This window comes from Rhinoraja longicauda, chromosome 40 (genome assembly GCF_053455715.1).
Source record: "Rhinoraja longicauda isolate Sanriku21f chromosome 40, sRhiLon1.1, whole genome shotgun sequence".
NCBI classification, from domain to species: domain Eukaryota; kingdom Metazoa; phylum Chordata; class Chondrichthyes; order Rajiformes; family Arhynchobatidae; genus Rhinoraja; species Rhinoraja longicauda.
Window position 1 is genome coordinate 16,021,874 of NC_135992.1, and position 22,267 is coordinate 16,044,140.

Sequence of the window (22,267 nt, forward strand, 5' to 3'; positions counted from 1 at the left end):
CAATAACCTACTCTATTTCCTTGTATGTGTACATACTTAGCTAATAACATTTATTCAATTCAATTCAATGATTCAATACTTCCACCCCCTTATCCTTCGATCCCCTTGGCACTAAGAAACATGTCAGCTCATTTCTTAAGCGTATTCTTCGATGTAAACTAACATCTGCAGTTCCTTCCTACACATTCAATGATCTGGCTTTCAGTGACTTCTGTGGTGGAAGGTTTGACAGGTTCATCACTCCGGAGATGAACAATGTTCTCCCGATCTTGGTTCCACATGCCTGTAACCCTTGGTTCTGCACTCCCCAACTGTTGGGATCAGCCTACCTTCATCCAGTCTCCATCAGACTTCCCTCTCATTCTGCTCAACTCCAGTGAATGCAGATCGAATCAATAGCAGTCTTCCTAAAGCAGGTGGGTATCTCACCATTCACCTCTCCAAACTTTCACCATTCAGAAGATAGACACGAAATGCTGGAGTAACTCAGCGGGACAGGCAGCATCTCTGGAGAGAGGGAATGGGTGATGTTTTGGGTCGAGACTCTTCTTCATTCAGACCCAACCCCGTCACCTCTTCCTTTTCTCCAGAGATGCTGCCTGACCCACTGAGTTACTCCAGCATTTTATGTCTATCTTCAATGCAATTCAGCATCTGCAGTTCCTTCCTACATGGGTAATTTGGCAGTGTTTTTAGAAAATAAATGAAAAGCCTTGCATTTACCTACATTAAAGTGCATCTGCCATACATTTGCCCATTCACCCAACATGTAAATCACATTGGGTCATCAATATATGGTGGCAGTGGCGCAGCGGTAGAGTTGCTGCCTTACAGCGCCAGAGACCCAGGTTCGATCCTGACTACGGGTGTTGTCTGTACAGATTTTGTGCATTCTCCCTGTGACCATGTAGGTTTTCTCCGGGTGCTCCGGTTTCCTCCCACATTCCAAAGACAGGCAGGTTTGTCGGTTAATTAGCTTCTGTAAGTTTTCCCTCGTGTTTAGGATAGTGTTAGTGTACAGGGTCATTGCTGGTCAGCATTGGGCTGAAGGGCCTGTTTCCACGCTGTATCTCTAAATTCTAAAGTCAGCATTGCCTGTTTTGTTAATCCCAATTTGCTTGTTCTTTCTTTGCCTTCCTTACAAATAGGCAAGTGATGGTGCACAGGTAAACCATCTCTGCTCTCTCCTGCAAGCCCCACACAGCCAGTGAAATATAGCATTCACACCTTCCAGCTTATCCACGGGATCCCAGCAGCGTTCCTGAATTTTGGCACAGCACCGACAGATTGAAGATACATATTAAAGTCAGGAATATTATTGGAGATTGTGTGTGGTACAATTTGCGATGGTTTAGAGATACAGCACTGGAACAGGCCCTTCGGCCCACAATAATGCCAAACAAGATGCCAAGTTAAACTAATCTCCTCTGCCAGCATGTGATCCATATCGAAACGTAGGAGATCTTATCGAAACGTATAAGATTATTAAGGGGTTGGACACGTTAGAGGCAGGAAACATGTTCCCAATGTTGGGGGAGTCCAGAACAAGGGGCCACAGTTTAAGAATAAGGGGTAGGCCATTTAGAAGGGAGATGAGGAAAAACATTTTCAGTCAGAGAGTTGTGAATCTGTGGAATTCTCTGCCTCAGAAGGCAGTGGAGGCCAATTCTCTGAATGCATTCAAGAGAGAGCTAGATAGAGCTCTTAAGGATAGCGGAGTCAGAGGGTATGGGGAGAAGGCAGGAACGGGGTACTGATTGAGAATGATCAGCCATGATCACATTGAATGGCGGTGCTGGCTCGAAGGGCCGAATGGCCTCCTCCTGCACCTATTGTCCATTGTCTATATCTCTCCATTCCCTGTCTATCCAAAAGCCTCCACCACCACTCTGTGTAAACAAAACCCAGCACATGCCCTTCCATCTTCTTACCCCTCCATCCTTAAATCTATGCCCTCCAATCTTTGACATTTCCCCTCTGGAGAAAAAGTTTCTGACTGTCTACCCCACCATCATGATATACACTTCCATCAGGTCTCCCCTCAACCCCCGGCGTTGCAAAGAAAGCAAGCCTAGTTTGATGGCGTGACAGAAATATAAATCTTTCTTGTTGCAGACCTGACGGGTTACTGACTCTTCTCCCACTCTACTGTTAACATTAAAAAAAAAACAAAGGTTGCTTTGGTCACAGGAAATCTAAGCAATTTAATCTCAAAGCAACTTTTTTTATTTTTGCGCAACGGCTTCTGGTCTTGCAGCTGCTGTGTGACCGAGCCCCAAGCTGCTATTTCTGCATTTCCTGAGAGATACAGGTCAACGATTCTGGCAAGTCGCTGGAAACTAAATAAAATGAGTTTCCAAATGCAATATTCCTGCCCTGGTAAAGTGCCGCTGACAAAGTCTGGTCGTGTCTGATTAAAAAATAATACTTCAATAATTTGACGTGATATCTGAAGCTGACAGTGACTCGATGTGAAACACTGGTAATTATTTCATCACATCTCCTCATAATGGACACTCTTCAAAGAAGATAACAGTTCCCATCATCGTAATGACGAGCAGTTGACAATTGAGCTCTTATTTGTACAGGTACGCCACGAATGACAACTTTATTTGAAATATGGTTTTGTCATTTATCCCTGGGCATTGGGAGTTTTACGGAGGGGGTGTTTGGAAAGTGAGTGCCATTCCTTCTTAAAACTACACAAAACAACTTGGATTTATATATTTAAAAAAAAGACAAAGTGCTGCAGTAACTCGGCAGACCAGGCTATATTATTTAGTTTAGTTTAGTTTAAAGACACAGCATGGAAACAGATCCTTTGGCCCACCGAGTCCTCACCGACCACCGATCCCTGCACATTAACACAAGCCTACACACACTAGGGACAAGTTACACGTATACAAAGTTATACAAACCCAAGCCAATGAACCTACAAACCTGTACATCTTTGGAGTGTGGGAGGAAGCCAAAGATCTCGGAGAAAAAACACGCAGGAGAACGTACAAACTCCCTACAGACAGCACCCGTAGTTGGGATGGAACCCGGGTCTCCGGCGCTGCAAGTGCTGTAAGGCAGCAACTCTACCGCTGCGCCACCGTGCCATCCTTGGAGGGTGTTTCAGGTTGGGACCTTTCTTCAGACCGCTTGTGGTGGTGTGGGTGGAGGGAGCGGAGAGAAAGCTGGAAGAGAAGAGGGGCAGGGAAAAGCCTGGAGGGTAGTAGATAGATACAGGCGAGGAGGGTTTTGAAAGGCAGATGAAAGGCCAGAGCTGAATTGTGAAGCTAGAGGAAGGAATGAAGGTGGAAGTGAAGGGGGAGGGGAGAAATAGGTACAAGTTATCTAGAATTGGAGAATTCAACGTTCATACGGTTGGGTTAAGCTACCCAAGCAGAATCTGGGGAGCTGATCCTCGAGTTTGCATGTGGCCTCATTGTGGGTTGCAGTGGTACAAGGAATAAGGAGAAGGAGACACAAGGAATTGCAGATGCTGGAATTTTGAGCAAAATACAAAGTGCTGGAGGAACTCAGTGGATCAGACAGCATCTGTGGAGGGAATGGACAGATGTTTCAGGTTGGGACCCTTCTTTACACTGAATGGACAGATGTTCTTGAATGGACAGATGTTTCAGGTTGGGACCCTTCTTTACACTGACTCAGCAATTATTCTGAAGAACAGTCCTGACCTGAAATGACATCTGCCCATTCCCTCCAAAGATGCTGCCTGACCCGCTGAGTTCCTCCAGTACTTTGTCTTTTGCTAAGTTTTCTGATCTCATCTCTGAGGGCACAATCTAAAGCCTTCACCACTGCTAGACACAGATAACAGCAGCAGAGCAGACCTGCACCATAACTGTTATTCAGCGATCCACACGGGAAATACTCCTGGAAGGGCATCAGGAGTGAACAGAACTGGATTGGCCTGTATTCCCAATAACCTGCGCACACTTACCACATAACCTCATGCATGAATAACGGCGTTCGAGCAAGGTTCTGGAGAATGGGCGGCATGGTGGCACAGCGGTAGGGTTGCTATCTTACAGCGCCAGAGACCCGAGTTCGATCCAGACCATGGGTGCTGTCTGTACAGAGTTTGTACGTTCTCCCCGTGACCTACGTGGGTTTTCTCCGGGATCTCCGGATTCCTCCCACACTCCAAAGACGTACAGGTTTGTAGGTTAATTGGCTTGGTTAAAATTGTAAACTGTGTGTAGGATAGTGTTAGTGTACGGGGATTGCAGGTTGGCGTGGACTCGGTGGGCCGAAGGGCCTGTTTCCACGCTGTATCTCTAAACTGAACTAAAAACCTGCCAATGTGCATGAAACCAGATGCCAGGTACACTGATCAGCCACAAGGGAACTTGAAGTGCAGAGAAAGGCAGATGGAGATGAATGCGTTCCTACCTTTCTGCCAGCTCCACGTGGGCCTGCTTCGCCGAGTACTCATCGGCTGCCCGCGTCAGCTCCTTGGTAATCACCAGCTGCGAGGTGTCAATCCGGTTACACAGCAAATCAGAGATCACGTCCTTGGCGTGTTCCACTGCTCCTTGGGGGTCCCTGGTGGGTGATACAGGTGGAATCACTGAGGTTTTGTTCGGCAGCTTGTTTATCACCACTTGCCCATTCTACATGCCCAGCCTACACCTGACCTTCAGCGAGCTATAGAAGGTCCCCATCATTAGCAATGGCTACGATGGCAAGGTTAGAATAAACATAGAAAATAGGTGGAGTAGGCCATTCGGCCCCTCGAGCCAGCACCACCATTCAAATATGATCTTGGTTGATCATCCACAATCAGTACCCCGTTCCTGCTTTCTCCCCATACCCCTTGATTCCATTAGCCCTTAGAGCTATATCCAACTCTCTCTTGAATACAAAGCAACAGCACAAACCCCATGGGCCAGACACTGCTCTCAAGTACAAGGACTTTCCAAAAAACTCACCGGTCAGGCAGCATCTGTGGAGGGAATGGGCAGGCAATGTTTCGGGTTGGGACCCTTGTTCAGACTGAATGAAGCTGGGGGGAGAGAACTTGGAAGAGGTGGCAGCATGATAAAGCCTAGCTAGTGATGGGTGGACACAGGCGAGAGGGGATTGACTAGCAGATGTTAGCTATCTACATTTGAGAATTCAATGTTCATTCTGTTGGGTTGTAAGCTACCCAAATAAAAAATGAGGTGCCGTTCCTCCAGTTTGAGTAGGTTCTCCTCAGTCTGAAGAAGGGTCTCGACCCGAAACGTCACCCATTCCTTCTCTCCAGAGATGCTGCCTGACCCGCTGAGTTACTCCAGCATTTTGTGTCTACCTTCTGAATCTTGAGTGCAGTGTCTGCTCAGAGGAGCGAAGCATTTGCTTCAAGCAAGATCTCCAAGCAATTACATATAACATATAACATGTGCTATTACATATAACAACTACAGCATGGAAACAGGCCTGTCCGGCCCTACCAGTCCACGCCGACCATTCTCCCTGACCTAGTCTCATCTACCTGCACTCAGACCATAACCCTCCAATCCCCTCCTATCCATATACCTATCCAATTTACTCTTAAATAATAAAATCGAGCCAGCCTCCACCACTTCCACCGGAAGCCCATTCCATACAGCCACAACCCTCTGAGTAAAGAAGTTCCCCCTCATGTTACCCCTAAACCTTTGTCCCTCAATTCTGAAGCTATGTCCCCTTGTTGGAATCTTCCCCACTCTCAAAGGGAAAAGCCTACCCACGTCAACTCTGTCCGTCCCTCTCATAATTTTAAAAACCTCTATCAAGTCCTCCCTCAACCTTCTACGCTCCAAAGAATAAAGACCCAACCTGTTCAACCTCTCTCTGTAGCCTAAGTGCTGAAACCCAGGCAACATTCTAGTAAATCTCCTCTGTACCCTCTCCATTTTGTCGACATCCTTCCTATAATTTGGCGACCAGAACTGCACACCATACTCCAGATTCGGCCTCACCAATGCCCTGTACAATATCAACATTACATCCCATTACAATTACATTACAATTAGTTCCACCGTTATCTCATTAGAGACATGAATCCACACGGCCTCACTCTAGCACTCAAGGAGGTCCAGGGCAGAAAGGTTTGTATTGCAATAGAAAAGGGAGTTGAGTTGAAATGATTAGCAACCAGGAGATCCAACAGGTATTGGCGGACTGTTCATACCGTTGGGTTGTAAGCTACCCAAGAGGGATAGGAGATGCTTTTCCTCTAGTTTATGTTTGTATGTACTGTAGGGTTAACTTTCTAAACTTCTGGAGCAGCAAGCATCTTCAAGCTTTGGAACCAAGTGGAGTGTCTGCTTCAGCTGCACTTGGTGTTGGTAAAATCTTTACCAACTGGCCGTGTGGATTCATGTCTCTAGTGAGATAAGGGTGGAACTAATTGCTTAGAGATCTTGCTTGGAGCAAATGCTTCACTCCTCTGAACAGACACAGCACTCAAGATTCAGAAGGTAGACACAAAATGCTGGAGTAACTCAGGGGGTCAGGCAGCATCTCTGGAGAGAAGGAATGGGTGACGTTTCGGGTCGAGATCCCCTTTTTCAGACTGAGGAGACCCTACTCACGATTCAGACATAGAGCAAGGCTCAGAGCCCAACCAATACTGCAGTGTCGTGTGTGTAGTTTCCTGGTGGCACAAGGAATTGCAGATGCTGGAATCATGAGCAAAACACAGCATCTGTGGAGGGAATGTACAGGCATTGTTTCTGGGCAGGATCTTTCATCAGACTGGATACAGCCTTTCTGCCGAGATCTTCCAACACTGTGTTTAACTGAGTAGGTTCCTGCTGGGGTGGGAAAGGGACAACTCATTTGGAAGAACTTGATCTACCTCGGCATCCAAGCCAGCAGCTCAAGAATAGATTTGGTGAACCTGGATAGTCTCTCAGACCTGAGACAATAGACAATAGGTGCAGGAGCAGGCCATTCGGCCCTTCGAGCCAGCACCACCATTCAATGTGATCATGGCTGATCATTCTCAATCAGTACCCCGTTCCTGCCTTCTCCCCATCCCCCTGACTCCGCTATCCTTAAGAGCTCTATCTAGCTCTCTCTTGAATGCATTCAGAGAATTGGCCTCCACTGCCTTCTGAGGCAAAGAATTCCACAGATTCACAACTCTCTGACTGAAAAGGTTTTTCCTCATCTCCGTTCTAAATGGCCTACCCCTTATTCTTAAACTGTGACCCCTGGTTCTGGACTCCCCCAACATTAGGAACATGTTTCCTGCCTCTAACGTGTCCGACCCCTTAATAATCTTATACGTTTCGATAAGATCCCCTCTCATCCTTCTAAATTCCAGTGTATACAAGCCTAGTCGCTCCAGTCTTTCAACATATGACAGTCCCGCCATTCCGGGAAGTAACCTAGTAAACCTACGCTGCACGCCCTCAATAGCAAGAATATCCTTCCTCAAATTTGGAGACCAAAACTGCATACAGTACTCCAGGTGCAGTCTCACTAGGGCCCTGTACAACTGCAGAAGGACCTCTTTGCTCCTATACTCAACTCCTCTTGTTATGAAGGCCAACATTCCATAGGCTTTCTTCACTGCCTGCTGGACCTGCACTCCTGTACCATAGGAGCATTAAAGCACACTAATATCTCGTGCCCATCACGTGGCTGATAGAGGAAGTAAAGTGCAGAACATGGAAGAGGTAGTTCCTTGGAACACACAGGAAATGTGCATTCATGGAAAGAAAGCATAACTTTGCAGAACTATGAGAATTAAGTTATTAATAATGCGGTCACTATTAATCTGGATGCTCTGATTTTTTAACTTATTGCAGGGTTACATTTTGGTCCAACTTGCAATGAGAACAAAGTCGCATGGCAACAGTACGCTGGGACCTTTAAGCAGTTACATCACAGAAACTTGCCTTTCACCCCAACTCATCCTTGCCCACCACCATGGCCCATCTGCGCTTGTCCCTTTGGCCACCTTTGGCCCATATCCCTCTAAACCTTTCCAATCCACGTGTCTGTCCAAATGGCTTTTAAATGTTGTTACTGTACATGCCTCAACCACTTCCTCTGGCAAATTGTTCCATACACCCACAACCCTCTGTGTGAAAAAGTTGCCTATCGGGTTCCGATGAAATCTTTTCCCTCTCTCCTTAAACCTGTGTCTTCTGGTTCTTGACTCCCCTAACCTGGGACTGTATTCACTGTATCTATTCCTCATGATTTTATACATTTCTGCAAGGTCACCCCTTAACATCCTACACTCCAAGGAATAAGGTCCTAGCCTGGGATGGTTCCAGGATCAACCTCAAACATTGATTATGTCTCCTCCACAGATGTAACCTGGTCCTTTGAGTATTTGCAACAATTTTATGTTGAAATTAGTAGTGATAAAAATTAACTGCATGTGGATAACGAAACTGTAGGTTGAACCAATAACCCCCCCGCTACCTAGATCAGATCTTGCATGGTGGTTGTGGTAGAGGGCAAACCACATCAACTGCTGAAGATCTGCACTCGCCTGGTGCAGGATCTCACTGAGGACAACTACTGAGGATGACTACACATCACATCAGGGGCTGGATGATAGAATTAACCAAGAAACAGCAACCTTCAATGAATTAAAGAATTGTGACAGTTAAAACTAATGGGGTTGGTACAATGCTCCATAAATACAAGACAGAGCAGTACCTCATCTCTCTTGGCACCAGCTTGAATTTCCAGGTAGACACAAAATGCTGGAGTAACTCGGCGGGTCAGGCAGCATCTCAGGAGAGAAGGAATGGGTGATGTTTCGGGTCGAGACCCTTCTTCAGACTGAGCTTGAATTTCCAGGTTGGCAATAAAGCAAGAGTGTGTGAAGCAATCGAGAGCTGGTTAAATGTTACTCTCTCTGCAACTCACAGGCTCTCATTTCAGTGGTAATGTAAGCATTTGGTGAATTGTAAACCCTCCAAATTGAGATACATAAGAAATAATGCCTATCAATAGTTACCTCTCAATTAAGATTTTCTGAAGGCAGGTGTTGATTAGGTTGGCCACCAATGGGCAGTTATCTCTTCTCACAGTCTCTATCCCTTTGCAATCCATCTTATCATGGCTGTTTGGGTTTGAAGAGAAATACAGACCAGCATAACGCTTCTTGTTAATGAGCAGGTATGGGAAATAAACCTAAAAGAAAGATTTTACAAAAGTATTAGCTGTCATTATATTATAAATGATAACTTCCTCCAGTGAAGTGATCATGACTTTGATTCCCCACAAGATCCATTCCTTGGCACCAATTCCATCCCCTTGGCCAGACGTTTGGACCTGGGATTCAATGTTTTAAATCATTTTTGGAATTTGTCTCCTCTTCCAATCGACATCTTATTTTAGTTTGGAGATGCAGCGCAGAAACAGGCCCTTTGGCCCACCTAGTCCGTGCCGACCAGCAATCACCCCGTACACTAGCACTATCCTACACACACGAGAGACAATTTACAATTTTTACTGAAGCCAATTACTGACAAACCTGCACGACTTTGGAATGTGGGAGGAAACCGGAGCGCCCAGAAAAAAACCCACGCGGTCACGGGGAGAACATACTAACTCCCTAGAGACAGCACCCATAGTCGGGATCGTACCCGGGTCTCTGGCGCTGTAAGGCAGCAACTCTACCGCTGCATCACCGTGTGCCTGTACGAACAAAGCCAAGTAAAACCATGTACCTGTCTTAAACATTGGGATAGTCCCAGCCTCAACTACCTCCTCCAGGAGCTCGTTCCATACACCCACCACCCTTTGTGTGAAAAAGTTACCCCTCAGATTCCTATTAAATCTTTTCCCCTTCACCTTAAACCTCTGTCCTCTGGTCCTCGATTCCCCTACTCTGGGCAAGAGACGCTGTGCGTCTACCCGATCTATTCCTCTCATGATTTTATGAGATTAATTTGACTCGGTGTCCTGATCGGCACAGACACTGTGGGCCGCAGGGCCTGCTCCTGTGCTATAATGATCTCTGAAGCTTTCATTCAATAGTTCAAGAGTGGTTTATTTGTCAAATATGCAACTGCACAGTAAAATTATCTTTCTATATTTTACACATGTGGGCGCCATGTTTTAGCGCCATTATTCAAAGTCCAAAGACCGGTCAGCCCGCACGCTCGATGTACTGGAGCAGTTCCAGTCAACCTACGTCCCTCTCCTCTCCTCTCCTCGCCCCGGTCCGGGGGATGCTTCCTGCAGCCTATCTTGAAACCCTAAGGGTAATTAATAACCTTTCCACATATGCTGCCTGACGTGCTGGGAATTTCTAACATTCTAACATTTTCCCCTCATGTTGAACTAGCAAGCATGCACTCAGGATAAGAATTGGCACTTAACACTAAAGTGAGGAAGACCGTTTTCCACCCAAGGCTTGTCGATCTTTGGAACTCTCTACCAGAGGCACATGAGCCATGAAGCGTATTTGAAGCAGACACAGATACATCGATGGACGGTACATTTAAGGCAGCAATGACCAATTGATGTCAAAGATCTGATCTTCCCATGGACTATTCCTACTTCTGGCTAAGAAAAATACGCATTGCTTACCATAAAAATTAACTTGAAATAAATATCCAATCAGTTTTTGCTTCCTTCATGGATCATTTAAAAAAATATATATAAAAGGACGTCAAATATAAAATAAGTTCCATGGTTTTCTGAAACAACTTTACGCTTGCAAACAAGCATGAATGTCAGTAGTATTTTAAGTTACTTGAACAAAAACAGCTTCAAAGACAACAAACATAATTTTGAACTAGACTGTATTTCATTTAAATATTGAAGGCAAAACATGTTAACTTGGTTTTTTTTTTAAATCTGCGAAGTAAAATGCAAAATGGTGAAATTTGGACATGAATTTTGCTTGTTTGGGAAATGTGGATGCTGCTGGCAAGGTTAAAATTTATTGTTCATCGTTAACTACTTGTAACATGGCAGTGAGTCACTTACTTGAACAGATGCAACCCGTCTAACCTGGCACAGGAGGGCCGAATGGCCTCCACTTGCTTTTGCTACACCCAGCGATGTTGGGAAGGGAGCACGAAAACTGACAAAGAACACATGGTGATATAATGCCGATTCAGGATGATTTGAGACAGGGGGGTGACATATGATGTGCGTTTGTCGGCACTGGGCCTGTACTCGCTGGAGTTTAAATGGATGAGGGGGGACCTCATTGAAACTTACCGAATAGTGAAAGGCCTGGATAGAGTGGATGTGGAGAGGATGTTTCCACTAGTGGGAGAGTCTAGGACCAGAAGTCATAGCCTCAGAATAAAAGGATGGATATAGGAGGTCTTTCCTTCCCGCTGCTGTGAGACTGCACAACCAGCACTGCTCCCAGCAGACGAGTCAACAATAACAGCTAAGAAACACAGAAAATTGATGACAATTTATGTATCTTTTATTTATAATGAATGATCTCTTGCTCTCTTGCTATCCACTGTGCTGCTGGAACACTGTAAATTTCCCCGGTGTGGGACAAATAAAGGAATATATTATTATTATTATTATGTACCTTTAGAAAGAAGGATTAGCAGAAGTTTCTTTAGTCAGAGGGTAGTGAATCTGTGGAATTCATTGCCACAGACGGTTGTGGAGGCCGTCAATTGATATTTTTAAGGCGGAGATTGACAGATTCTCGATTAGTAAAGGTGTCAGGGGTTTTGGGGAGAAGGCAGGTTGAGAGGGAAAGATAGATCAGCCATGATTGAATAAACTCCTGGAACTTCTGAAGTTCTGGGCCCAGTGATCTGCTGACCGAGCCCTCTCACCTGGCAGAGGTTGCAGGTCTGGAACCCAAAGCACATGTGCCTGCACGTTTCCCTAATGTATGTGCTCGATTATCGGAGAAGGTCCCCAGGGTTCCTTCAACTCATTTTAACTAAATTACGCACAAAAACTTTTCCACTCACCTTTTCAAACTCAAGTTTAATAGGGGGGATGAAGTGACTCGAGACCCATTCAGCTGCCTCACGACCGAGTGCCATGCTTTCTTCCACCGTCTGTGTCCCCAGCTTACACATCACAGAATCCGTGTCACCATAAATAATCTAAGGAGAGGGGAACAACAAGACTGGGATGAGATATTGTTGAGCAGCACAGGAGATAATATATTGAGGAATGGACTTGGTGCTTCTACTTTGACCGCAATGAGTTACAGTTACAGTTTATTGTCACGTGTACCGAGGTACAGTGAAAAGCTACAGTGAAAAGAATGAAGGAAGTGCTTGGAACACACGCTGGGTGTTTGCTGCCATTCCACAGTGAAATGTGTAGGAAGGAACTGCAGATGCTGGTTTAAACTGAAGACAGACACAAAAAGCTGGAGTAACTCAGCGGGACAGGCAGCATCTCTGGAGAGAAGGAATGGGTGACGTTTTGGGTCGAGACCCTTCTCCAGATGGGTCAGACTTACCTTGGCATCTGCTTTGTAGCCATTTGCAATGGTGTACTTCGATTCAACCAGCTGTTTCGTCTTCTCAATCATTTGTCTCCCAAATCCAGTGACACTCTGGGGGGGAAGAAAGTGAGAAACCCCCGATTAAAATATATTCTCGATGTTAACAGTAAAAAATATCGCTTACAGCAATAAAGAGCTGCAAAAGGAAAAACAGACGAGAACGTTGTACGTTTTAAATGAAATCAAGGAGAAGGGGAGGATGAATGGAAGTAGGAAACAAACGTTATTTTAATTGGTAGCACTGACCATAAGTATTCGCAGGTCAGATGTAACACGAACTGAACAAAGAATTTAAGATCATTTTCCAGAAGCTTAACGGGAGATTTTACAGAGGCATTTAAAAGCATGAAGATTAATACACTGTTTTAAATATATAAACTGTTTCTTGTGTCAGAAAACTCAATAACCAGAGGAAACAAACCAAAAGTTTGCCTTTTGTCTAGCATACTGGAATAAACTTATACCTGGTCCCAGAAACGGCAATGGAACTCGATTTAATACAACTTCAGATGGGCAGCTGAATAAATGATTTGCTGGACAAAAACAATTGACAGCGGCATAGCTCTTTCGAAAGATCAGACCAGGTTCAAAGTGTTGAAGGACCTGGTGCTCTATCATGCCGATTCCATAAAGAATAATGATCCCTCTATCCAGCCACAGCAAAGCACCTCCACGCTGATATCAATCATCTGTCTGAAGAAGGGGCTCGACCCGAAACGTCATGCATGGACAGGTTGGGCTGAAGGGACTGTTACTGTGCTGATGACTATACCAGTGCACAGTACAGTTGAAGCATAGAGTGCCAATACATGTAAGAATAGATGAGATGCACAAAGTGAGAGTAGATAGGATTAAGAGGACAAAGCGGTAGAAGGTCCTGTTCAGTACAAATATTGGCATGGACCAAATGACCCATTTGTGTCCAGGTCTGATCACCCTGCGCTGGGCCTGCCTCGACTGAGGGTGTCTTGTGATAAAAGGCCGTTGAGGTATACAACTGAAGATGTGTCTGAATGGTAGCAACATTACCTAGTGGTCACCCCCAAGAACAACACCAGTCAATTGTAGTGCAAACCTTAGGGATTGTAACATCTAGTCCTACTAATCAATTAGTGCATCTCATTGCCCGCAATCCCATGAATGAATAAATGAATGAATAAGTTTATTGGCCAAGTATGTGCATATACGAGGAATGTGCCTTGGTGATTCAAATGAGATAATCAATTTTGCACTCAATCAGGTAGACAACAAATGCTTGAGTAACTCAGCGGGTCAGGCAGCATCTCTGGAGAGAAGGAATGGGTGACTTTTCTTCAGTCTGAAGAAGGGTCTCGACCTGAAACGTCACCCATTTCTTCTCTCCAGAGATGCTGCCTGACCACTGAGTTAGTCCAGCACTTTGTCTACCTAGGATTTAAACCAGCATCTGCGGGTTTTTACCCCCAACTTTCTTGCACTCAATTATGGCACTTTTCTGCTCGTGCGGTAAACTCAACAGAAGTGGCTGCAGCCTTCTAGCCTTCAAAAACAAACAGTGAAGACATTTTCAATTTAGGCAAGAATTTGCCTTTATTTGAAACAAAAAATAACCTGTGATTTTTCAAAACTCATTTCATTTCATCCCTTGATAAGAAACCGTAATATCAAAGCAACCCCTGGCTCTGAAGCTACCCACTGGGCAGCACGGTGGTGCAGCGGATAGAGCTGCTGCCTCACAGCACCAGAGACCCGGGTTCCATCCCGACTACGGGTGCTGTCTGTACGGAGTTTGCACGTTCTCCTCGTGACCTGCATGGGTTTCCTCCCACACTCCACAGACGTGCAGGTTTGTAGGTTAATTGATTTGGTATAATTGTAAATCGTCCCAATCGTAAATCGTCAGTGCAGACCTGGGGGGCTGAAGGGCCTGTTTCCATGCTGTATCTTTAAACTAAACACTGAGAGGCCAACCATTGTGGTGATCAGTCTGAGCTCCCCCTCGGTCTCTCACCTCCAGGCTCCAGCTCTCTGCTGCAGAGCAACCAAGAAGGGGAAGCCAGCAGTTGTGGGAGGAGCGCCACATCGCACAGTACCACCGGTACACGCTGCAAAACATCGAGCCCTTCTTCGCAAAGTTCATCTGGAATAGCACCCCTCAATTAATACAAAAACCAGCCCAGCCTACTCCCCAAACCCAAAACCCTGAATCTCTGCAGGTCACATCCGCTTGCAGACAGCGCTCAGACAACGCGAGTCCCTTTGTTTTGCAATCAGTATATTGAGTCTAGAGTCACAGAGGGACATGTTCGGGACATGACTGAATTAGAAGTTCAAAGGTTAGTCATACACTGTTCTCATAATTATCAAATAGCTGTCAGAGCTACAGAGGCCACAAGCCATTAGTTTAGTTAACAGATACCGTGTGGAAACAGGCCCTTCGGCCCACCGAGTCTGCGCTGACCAGCAATCACCTGTGCACTAGCCCCACCATAGACACTGGGGACAATTTACAGAAGTCAATTAACCTACAAACCGGCACGTCTTTGGAATGTGGAAGGAAACTGGAGCCCCCTGAGAAAACCCACGTGGTCACAGGGAGAACGTGCAAACTCCGTACAGATAGCACCCGTAGTCAGGATCGAACCCAGGTCTCAGGCGCTGTGAGGCAGCAACTCTACCGCTGTGCACTGTGCCGTGATTGTCACGACCTGAAACATCACCATTTCATTTCCTCCACAGTTGTTGCCGGACCCACTGAGCTACTCCAGCTCTTGTGTGCATCTGCAGTTCCTCACATCTCAATTAGACCGGATGGTTCCAATGGAAAATGATAAGACTACGTCTTGATGGTCCCAACAACCTGGGTGTATAAGGTCGTAAGGAATAGGAGCAGAGTTAGGCCATTCAGCCCATCAAGTCTAGTCCGCCATACAATCATGGCTGATCTATCTCTCCCTCCTAAACCCATTCTCCTGCCTTCTCCCCATAAATTCTGACATCCGTACTAATCAAGAATCTATCTATCTCTGCCTTAAGAATATCCACTGACCTGGCCTCCACAGCCTTCTGTGGCAAAGAATTCCACAGATTCACCACCCAATTTTGCCAAAACGTTAAATTAAGATCATCGGTCGTCTATTTGGGGGATGTCTGTTCTACAGTATCCTACTGTAGCTTCAGACCGCCGCTGCAGTGCAGCAAGAACCATTAGCAAAGAGCATGGGGCTGACAAAGCTTCACTCACTTTTTGATCTATGCCACATCAAACAACGTGTTCAGTGCGGTTGTAGCCTTCAAAGGCGTTGTGTTCTGTGAAAGCCCTTAACACGAGCACAACTTTCAGAAATAAAACGCAAATGGAGAATTAAACCACAAATGCACAAAGCTTGATTGAGGCTAGAAAACCCCATGGTAGCGAGCCACAGCATTATCGTGCCAGTGAACTGAGCTGACATGTACGCATCTACTCAATGTGAGCTTAAATGTACGCACATCTACTCAATGTGAGCGTAAATGTACGTGCATCTACTCAATGTGAGCTTAAATGTACGCACATCTACTCAATGAGCTAGACTAGAGTGCAGCAATAACTTTAGAGAATACAGACACCAGGTTATCCAGAGTCGCAGGCACTGAATCCGTAACTTCCACGATATGTGCTACAATCAAGAGGGTGGCACGGTGGCGCAGCGGTAGAGTTGCTGCCTTACAGCGAATGCAGCGCCGGAGACTCAGGTTCGATCCTGACTACGGGTGCTGTACTGTACGGAGTTTGTACGTTCTCCCCGTGACCTGCGTGGGTTTTCTCCGAGATCTTCGATTTCCTCCCACACTCCAAAGGCGTACAGGTATGTAGATTAATTGGCTGGGCAAATGTAAAAATTGTCCCTAGTGAGTGTAGGATAGTGTTAATGTGCGGGGATCGCTGGGCAGCGCGGACCCGGTGGGCTGAAGGTTCTGTTTCTGCGCTGTATCTCTAAAAATCTAAATCAAGGACTCTGGCATTTGGCAATGGTGGGCTTGACATTAATAATCTGCTTTGAAAAAAGAACCACTGGTACAGATAAGCAACTTCATTCCCCATAGCATCGTGGTCTGGTAATGTTCTAAACAAATCATCTGCTGATCCGTGGGATGGGAGTTTATGGACTGAATTTAAGATGATGTGTTCCAACCAGTATTTACTCTTCACACAAGAGCATTGCAGTTCAGTTCAGAGATAGGGCATGGAAACCACCTTCAGCCCACCGAGACCAAGTTGACCATTGATCACGTTATCACGTCAGAGGTTCTACGTTATCCCACCTTCTCATCCACTCCCTACAAACTAGGGGGAATTTACAGAGGGCAAGTAACCTACAAACCCTCATCTCTTTAGGATGTGGGAGGAAACTGGAGCACCCAGAGAAACCCACGTGGTCACGTGGAGAAAGTGCAAACTCCACACCGACAGCACCCAAGATCAGGATCGAACACAGGTCCCTGACGCTGAGAGGCAGCGGCTCTACCCGCTGCTGCTTCTAGATCCACCAAAGTTGTTATCACCTTACTGTACCTAGAGGTTTGCTGCACTCAAAATGGCTGCATGTTGTTCATTTTAACAGCAATAACTCTTTTGGACAATCGTAAATTTGGAATATCTTATGGGTATTAACAGAAGTTTGTTAATCCGGGGAATAGATTTCAATCATATTCCTGGACTTGTATTTTGCAAATGGAAGTATTTCAAGAGTCAGGAAGTGAGTCATTTGTTCCAGAACATCTAGACCTCTTGTTCAGGCCACAACGAGAGAGAGAGAGAGTGAGTGTGAGTGTGAGTGTGAGTGTGAGTGTGTGAGTGTGTGTGTGTGTGTGTGTGTGTGTGTGTGTGTGTGTGTGTGTGTGTGTGTGTGTGGTGGGTGGGTGGGTGGGTGGGTGAGTGGGTGGGTGGGTGGGTGGGTGGGTGGGTGGGTGCGTGCGTGCGTGCATGCGTGCGTGCGTGCGTGCGTGTGTGTGGCTGGACCTGACATTGGGCACACTTTAGACTTTGGAGAAACAGCATGGAAACAAACTCAACAGCCCACCGAGCCCACGCTGACCAGCGATCACCCCGGATACTTACACTATCCTACGCACACTAGGGACAATTTACAATTTACAGATGCCAATTAACCTACAAGCCTATAGGAAGGAAGTGCAGATGCTGGTTTAAACCAAAGATAGACACACACAAACCTGGAGTAACTCAGACAGACAGTATCTCTGGAGGAAAGGAATAGGTGACGTTTTGGGTAGAGACCCTTCTTCAGACTAGACCTGTCCGCCTTTGGAGTGAGGGAGGGAACTGTAGCACCCAGAAAAAATGCAGGCATGTCAGGGGCAAAATATACAAACTCCGTACAGACATCATCTGAACATCAACTTCCGTGGGTCACACAAAGGGGAATGCGCCCCGATCTTTATCAATGGGGACAGTGTGGAGAGAGTGGCCAGCTTCAAGTTTCGAGCACTCACATGGTCACACTCACATTCACGGAGGATCTCACATGGCCCACTAACACCACTGCGCTGGTCAAGAAGGCACAGGAACGACTGTTCTACCTGAGAACACTGAAACAGTCTGGTCTGCCCCAACAGCTGCTGACGACATTCTACCGCTGCACCATAGAGAGCATCCTAACGCATGGCATCCCTGTGTAGTACCTCAGTTGCACGGAGGCAGAGAGGAGAGCTCTTCAGCGAGTAGTCCATATAGCTCAGAAGACCATCGGAACACAGCTACCAGCCTTGGAGGACATCTACAACACACGATGCCTCAGAAAAGCCACCAGCATCCACAAAGACTCTTCACACCCCTGCAACAGTCTGTTCGAACTTCTACCATCGGGCAGACGATACAAGGCCTTCTACGCCCGCACCTCCAGACTCAGGAACAGCTTCATCCCCAGGGCCATAGCTGCTATGAACCGGTCCTGCTGAGCCGGATAGTCACATCGCACAGTGAACCGGCACAGATCTACTTGCACTTTATTCTGTTTTAAAACTGCTTCTAATTTTGTTTGATTGGGTTGTTTAAATTAATACTGATTAGCTAATTAATTTATTGCATCGTATGGGAGGCGCATTCCCAATCTCATTGTACCCCTGTACAATGACAATAAAGATATATTGTATTGTATCTGTAGTCAGGGTCAAACACCTCATTAATCTCATTAGGGGTGGCACATTAGGGTCATGGTGCAATAAGGCAGCAACTCTACCACTGCGCCACCATGCCGCTCCTAATCAGGTTAATGAGGTGTAATGAGGTCAAACACCTATGAGGTTATTGTGGGAGAATTGGTTAAATCGTGCTATCGAAACCAAGTTATGGGATCCATCCTAGACACAAGATGCTGGAGTAACTCAGCGGGATAGGCAGCATCTCTGGAGAGAAGGAATGGGTGACGTTTCGGGCCGAGACCCTTCTTCAAACACTGATACTTCTTCTATTCTCCAGTACACTGAAAGATGCCTTCTGTCACTGATAGTTTGCCCTTCAAAATCCTGGGTTAGGGTTAGGGTTAAAATCCTGGGTGGCAGCTTTGCCTTTTGTTCTGCTCAAACTTCCTGCCAGTACACCTATACTGAAACAGAGCGATGAAGTGGCGGCGCCTAACGGCTGCGGCTCGCTAGCAGTTTGTTCGTCTTTTTTTCCTTTTTTTTTTGTGTGTGTCGGTGTTGGGATGGTTTTTTGTTTTTTTTTGGTTGTGTATGTGTGGGGGGTGGTGGTGTGGGTGTGGGGGGGGGAACCTTTCTCTTTCACCCGGTGCGGCTCGGCCGCGGGACTTTGCATCGCCCGGTGCGGCTCGGCCGCGGGACTTTACATCGCTGGTGCTGCTCGGCCGCGGGGCCTAACATCGCCCGGTGCGGCTCGGCCGCGGTACTTAGCTGCGCACGGCTCGGCCGCGGGACTTTACATCGCCCGGTGCGGCTCGGCCGCGGGACTTTACATCGCCCGGTGCGGCTCGGCCGCGGGACTTTACATCGCCCGGTGCGGCTCGGCCGCTGGACTTTTCATCGCTGGTGCGGCTTGGCCGCTGGACTTAACATCGCCCGGTGCGGCTTGGCCGCGGGGCCTTCCATCGCCCGGTGCGGCTCGGCCACGGGACTTAGCTGCGCAAGGCTCGGTCGCGGGGCCTTCCATCGCCCGGTCGGCCGCGAGACGTTTCAGCGCCCGGTGCGGTTCGGCCGCGGGGACTTCCATCCCCTTGCGGGGACTGTGCGGGTCGGTCGGGGACGAGCTGTCTGTCCGTGGGCGTGGGGAAGAGAGTGGAAGTTTTGTTGCCTCCATCACAGTGAGGGGGTGTTTGGAGTCACTGTGATGGACGTTTGTGTTGGGGTCGTGTGTCTTGTGTTCTTTTTTGTGTATGACTGCTATGTAGTTTCGTTCGGTACCTCGGTACCTAATGACAAATAAAGCTCTGTTGAACTGTTGAACTGTTGTTGAAGCAGGCAATCTGAAAACAGCCCTTGACTCATTTACCATGCAGAAGCTGAACAATATTGAGCAAAATGGATTGTCACATGTTGATCAAGCTATGACTGCTCCCTGAATATTGTGCATTAACTAATGCGAACATTACTGAGGAGGATCTAAATCCCTCTGGTCCTGACTTGCCCGCGAGCTAGTTAGAGTTTGAGTTATCATGGATTCAGTCGGTGTGCAACATTGGGAACCCTGCAATCCAAAACCCTTCAGACAAGCTAGACACAAAATGCTGGAGTAACTCAGCGGGTCAGGCAGCATCTCTGGAGAGAAGGAATGGGTGACGTTTCAGACTTCGTCTGAAGAAGGGTCTCGACCCGAAACATCACCCATTCCTTCTCTCCAGAGATGCTGCCTGACCCATTGAGTTACTCCATCATTTTGTGTCTACCTTCGATTTAAACCTGCATCTACAGTTTTCTTTCCTACACTTCAGACAAGGATTGGAATACAATTAGATTTGCAGTTTGCTTATTGTTGTTGGGTCACCTCTGCTGACGAGCGTGCCAAGTACAAAGCGGCTGAGAGGTTGCTCACGATAGATACTTGCTCTGGAAAGTTCACCAAAAGAGTTCGAACGGAGGGGAGAGAGGAAAAAAAGAGAGGAAAATCGGCAAGGTTTCCTGCTCCCAATCATTGTACAGACCACTTCCCGGAGAGGATGCATATGTAACGCCAGGTGACAAAAAGCTGTTCCTGGCCAGTGATGGTCTCCATGATCTAACAGAATTCTCAGACACAGTTTGGACGTTGATGCAAGGATTTTCCAAGCAGGCACGGCACATGGGGTCGGCTGATGGATGTGGAAACATACTTTGCAAGTAGTCAGGTCGGGGGAACACAGGTGAGAATAATGGAAGGAACAAGTGCCTTCAACTGAAATTCAAACCAATTTTGCAATCCATTTTGCAATGGAGCAACAGACCTTTAGTCCAAGTGTGATGCACAGCAGTGGCGGGTGTGTATCAGGCAGGAAGCAAGGCTTTACCACAGGAAAGCTGGAAACTGGCCGTTTCCTGAGGGCTGCTTGCCTTCAAACTAAATAACACACAGACAGACACCAGCCACCCATTGCCACAGCGCCTCTCCACATTGCAGCCCTCCCTCACCCTACCCAACCCAACAGTGAGGGGCTTACAACACAGCCCACATCAACCCGCTCCAGGTTGCATCATTTTCTTTTCTGTAACTTGGCTTACATCAACCATCTCTTTCCCAACGATCAAGCTGCAAGCTTTGCGGTCAAAGCTCTTGTTAAATCATCGATGATCTATTCACCAAGCGCCCAGCACAGTAGCCGGGCTGCCTACACCTGGCAGTAAGGAGTGGCTCTTACAGGCACGCAGAGAAGCAACAAGATAAACACATGCCTCAGGAAACTTGGGGGGTTTTTGTAAGGGTAAATAAAGCATCACAGCATCCCACAGGAGCAGCGTTTAAAAAATTCATAAAATAGGGACCGGAATATTGAATTACAGTAGATGAAATATAACATTCCACCATACCATACAATCATCCAGAGTACAAACAAAAGCAGACCAAAGTGCTTGTTCTAGTGGAGCTGGCAGCAACCTTGCCCAAGCTAGTCTGTTCGAACTGCTACCATCGGGCAGACACTACAAGGCCTTCTACGCCCGCACCTCCAGGCTCAGGAACAGCTTCATCCCCAGGGCCATAGCTGCTATGAACCGGTCAATAGACAATAGACAAAAGACAATAGGTGCAGGAGGAGGCCATTCGGCCCTTCGAGCCAGCACCGCCATTCAATGTGATCATGGCTGATCATTCTCAATCAGTACCCCGTTCCTGCCTTCTCCCCATACCCCCTGACTCCGCTATCCTTAAGAGCTCTATCTAGCTCTCTCTTGAACGCATTCAGAGAATTGGCCTCCACTGCCTTCTGAGGCAGAGAATTCCACAGATTTACAACTCTCTGACTGAAAAAGTTTTTCCTCATCTCAGTTCTAAATGGCCTACCCCTTATTCTTAAACTGTGGCCCCTTGTTCTGGACTCCCCCAACATTGGGAACATGTTTCCTGCCTCGAACATGTCCAACCCCTTAATAATCTTACACGTTTCGATAAGATCTCCTCTCATCCTTCTAAATTCCAGTGTATACAAGCCTAGTCGCTCCAAGCTTTCAACATATGACAGTCCCGCCATTCCGGGAATTAACCTAGTAAACCTACGCTGCACGCCCTCAATAGCAAGAATTGTCCTGCTGAGTCACTCCAGCATTTTGTGTATATCTTTGGTTTAAACCAGCATCTGCAGTTCCTTCATACACACTGAAACGTTAACTTCCGTTAGGTCCATAATA

At 46.7% G+C, this 22,267-nt stretch overlaps 1 protein-coding gene across 1 annotated transcript in view; it reads right to left on the minus strand.

The window, feature by feature from the left end:
- Positions 1-22,267, minus strand: part of pold1 (polymerase (DNA directed), delta 1, catalytic subunit) — a 118,675-nt gene that overhangs the window by 33,736 nt on the left and 62,672 nt on the right. Inside the window, exons 18-21 of the mRNA XM_078430704.1 lie at positions 12,416-12,511; positions 11,913-12,050; positions 8,966-9,141; positions 4,405-4,557 (exon numbers count right to left, since the gene is read on the minus strand). Coding sequence (XP_078286830.1) covers positions 4,405-4,557; positions 8,966-9,141; positions 11,913-12,050; positions 12,416-12,511 — 563 coding nt within the window. The remainder of the gene's footprint in view (positions 1-4,404; positions 4,558-8,965; positions 9,142-11,912; positions 12,051-12,415; positions 12,512-22,267) is intronic.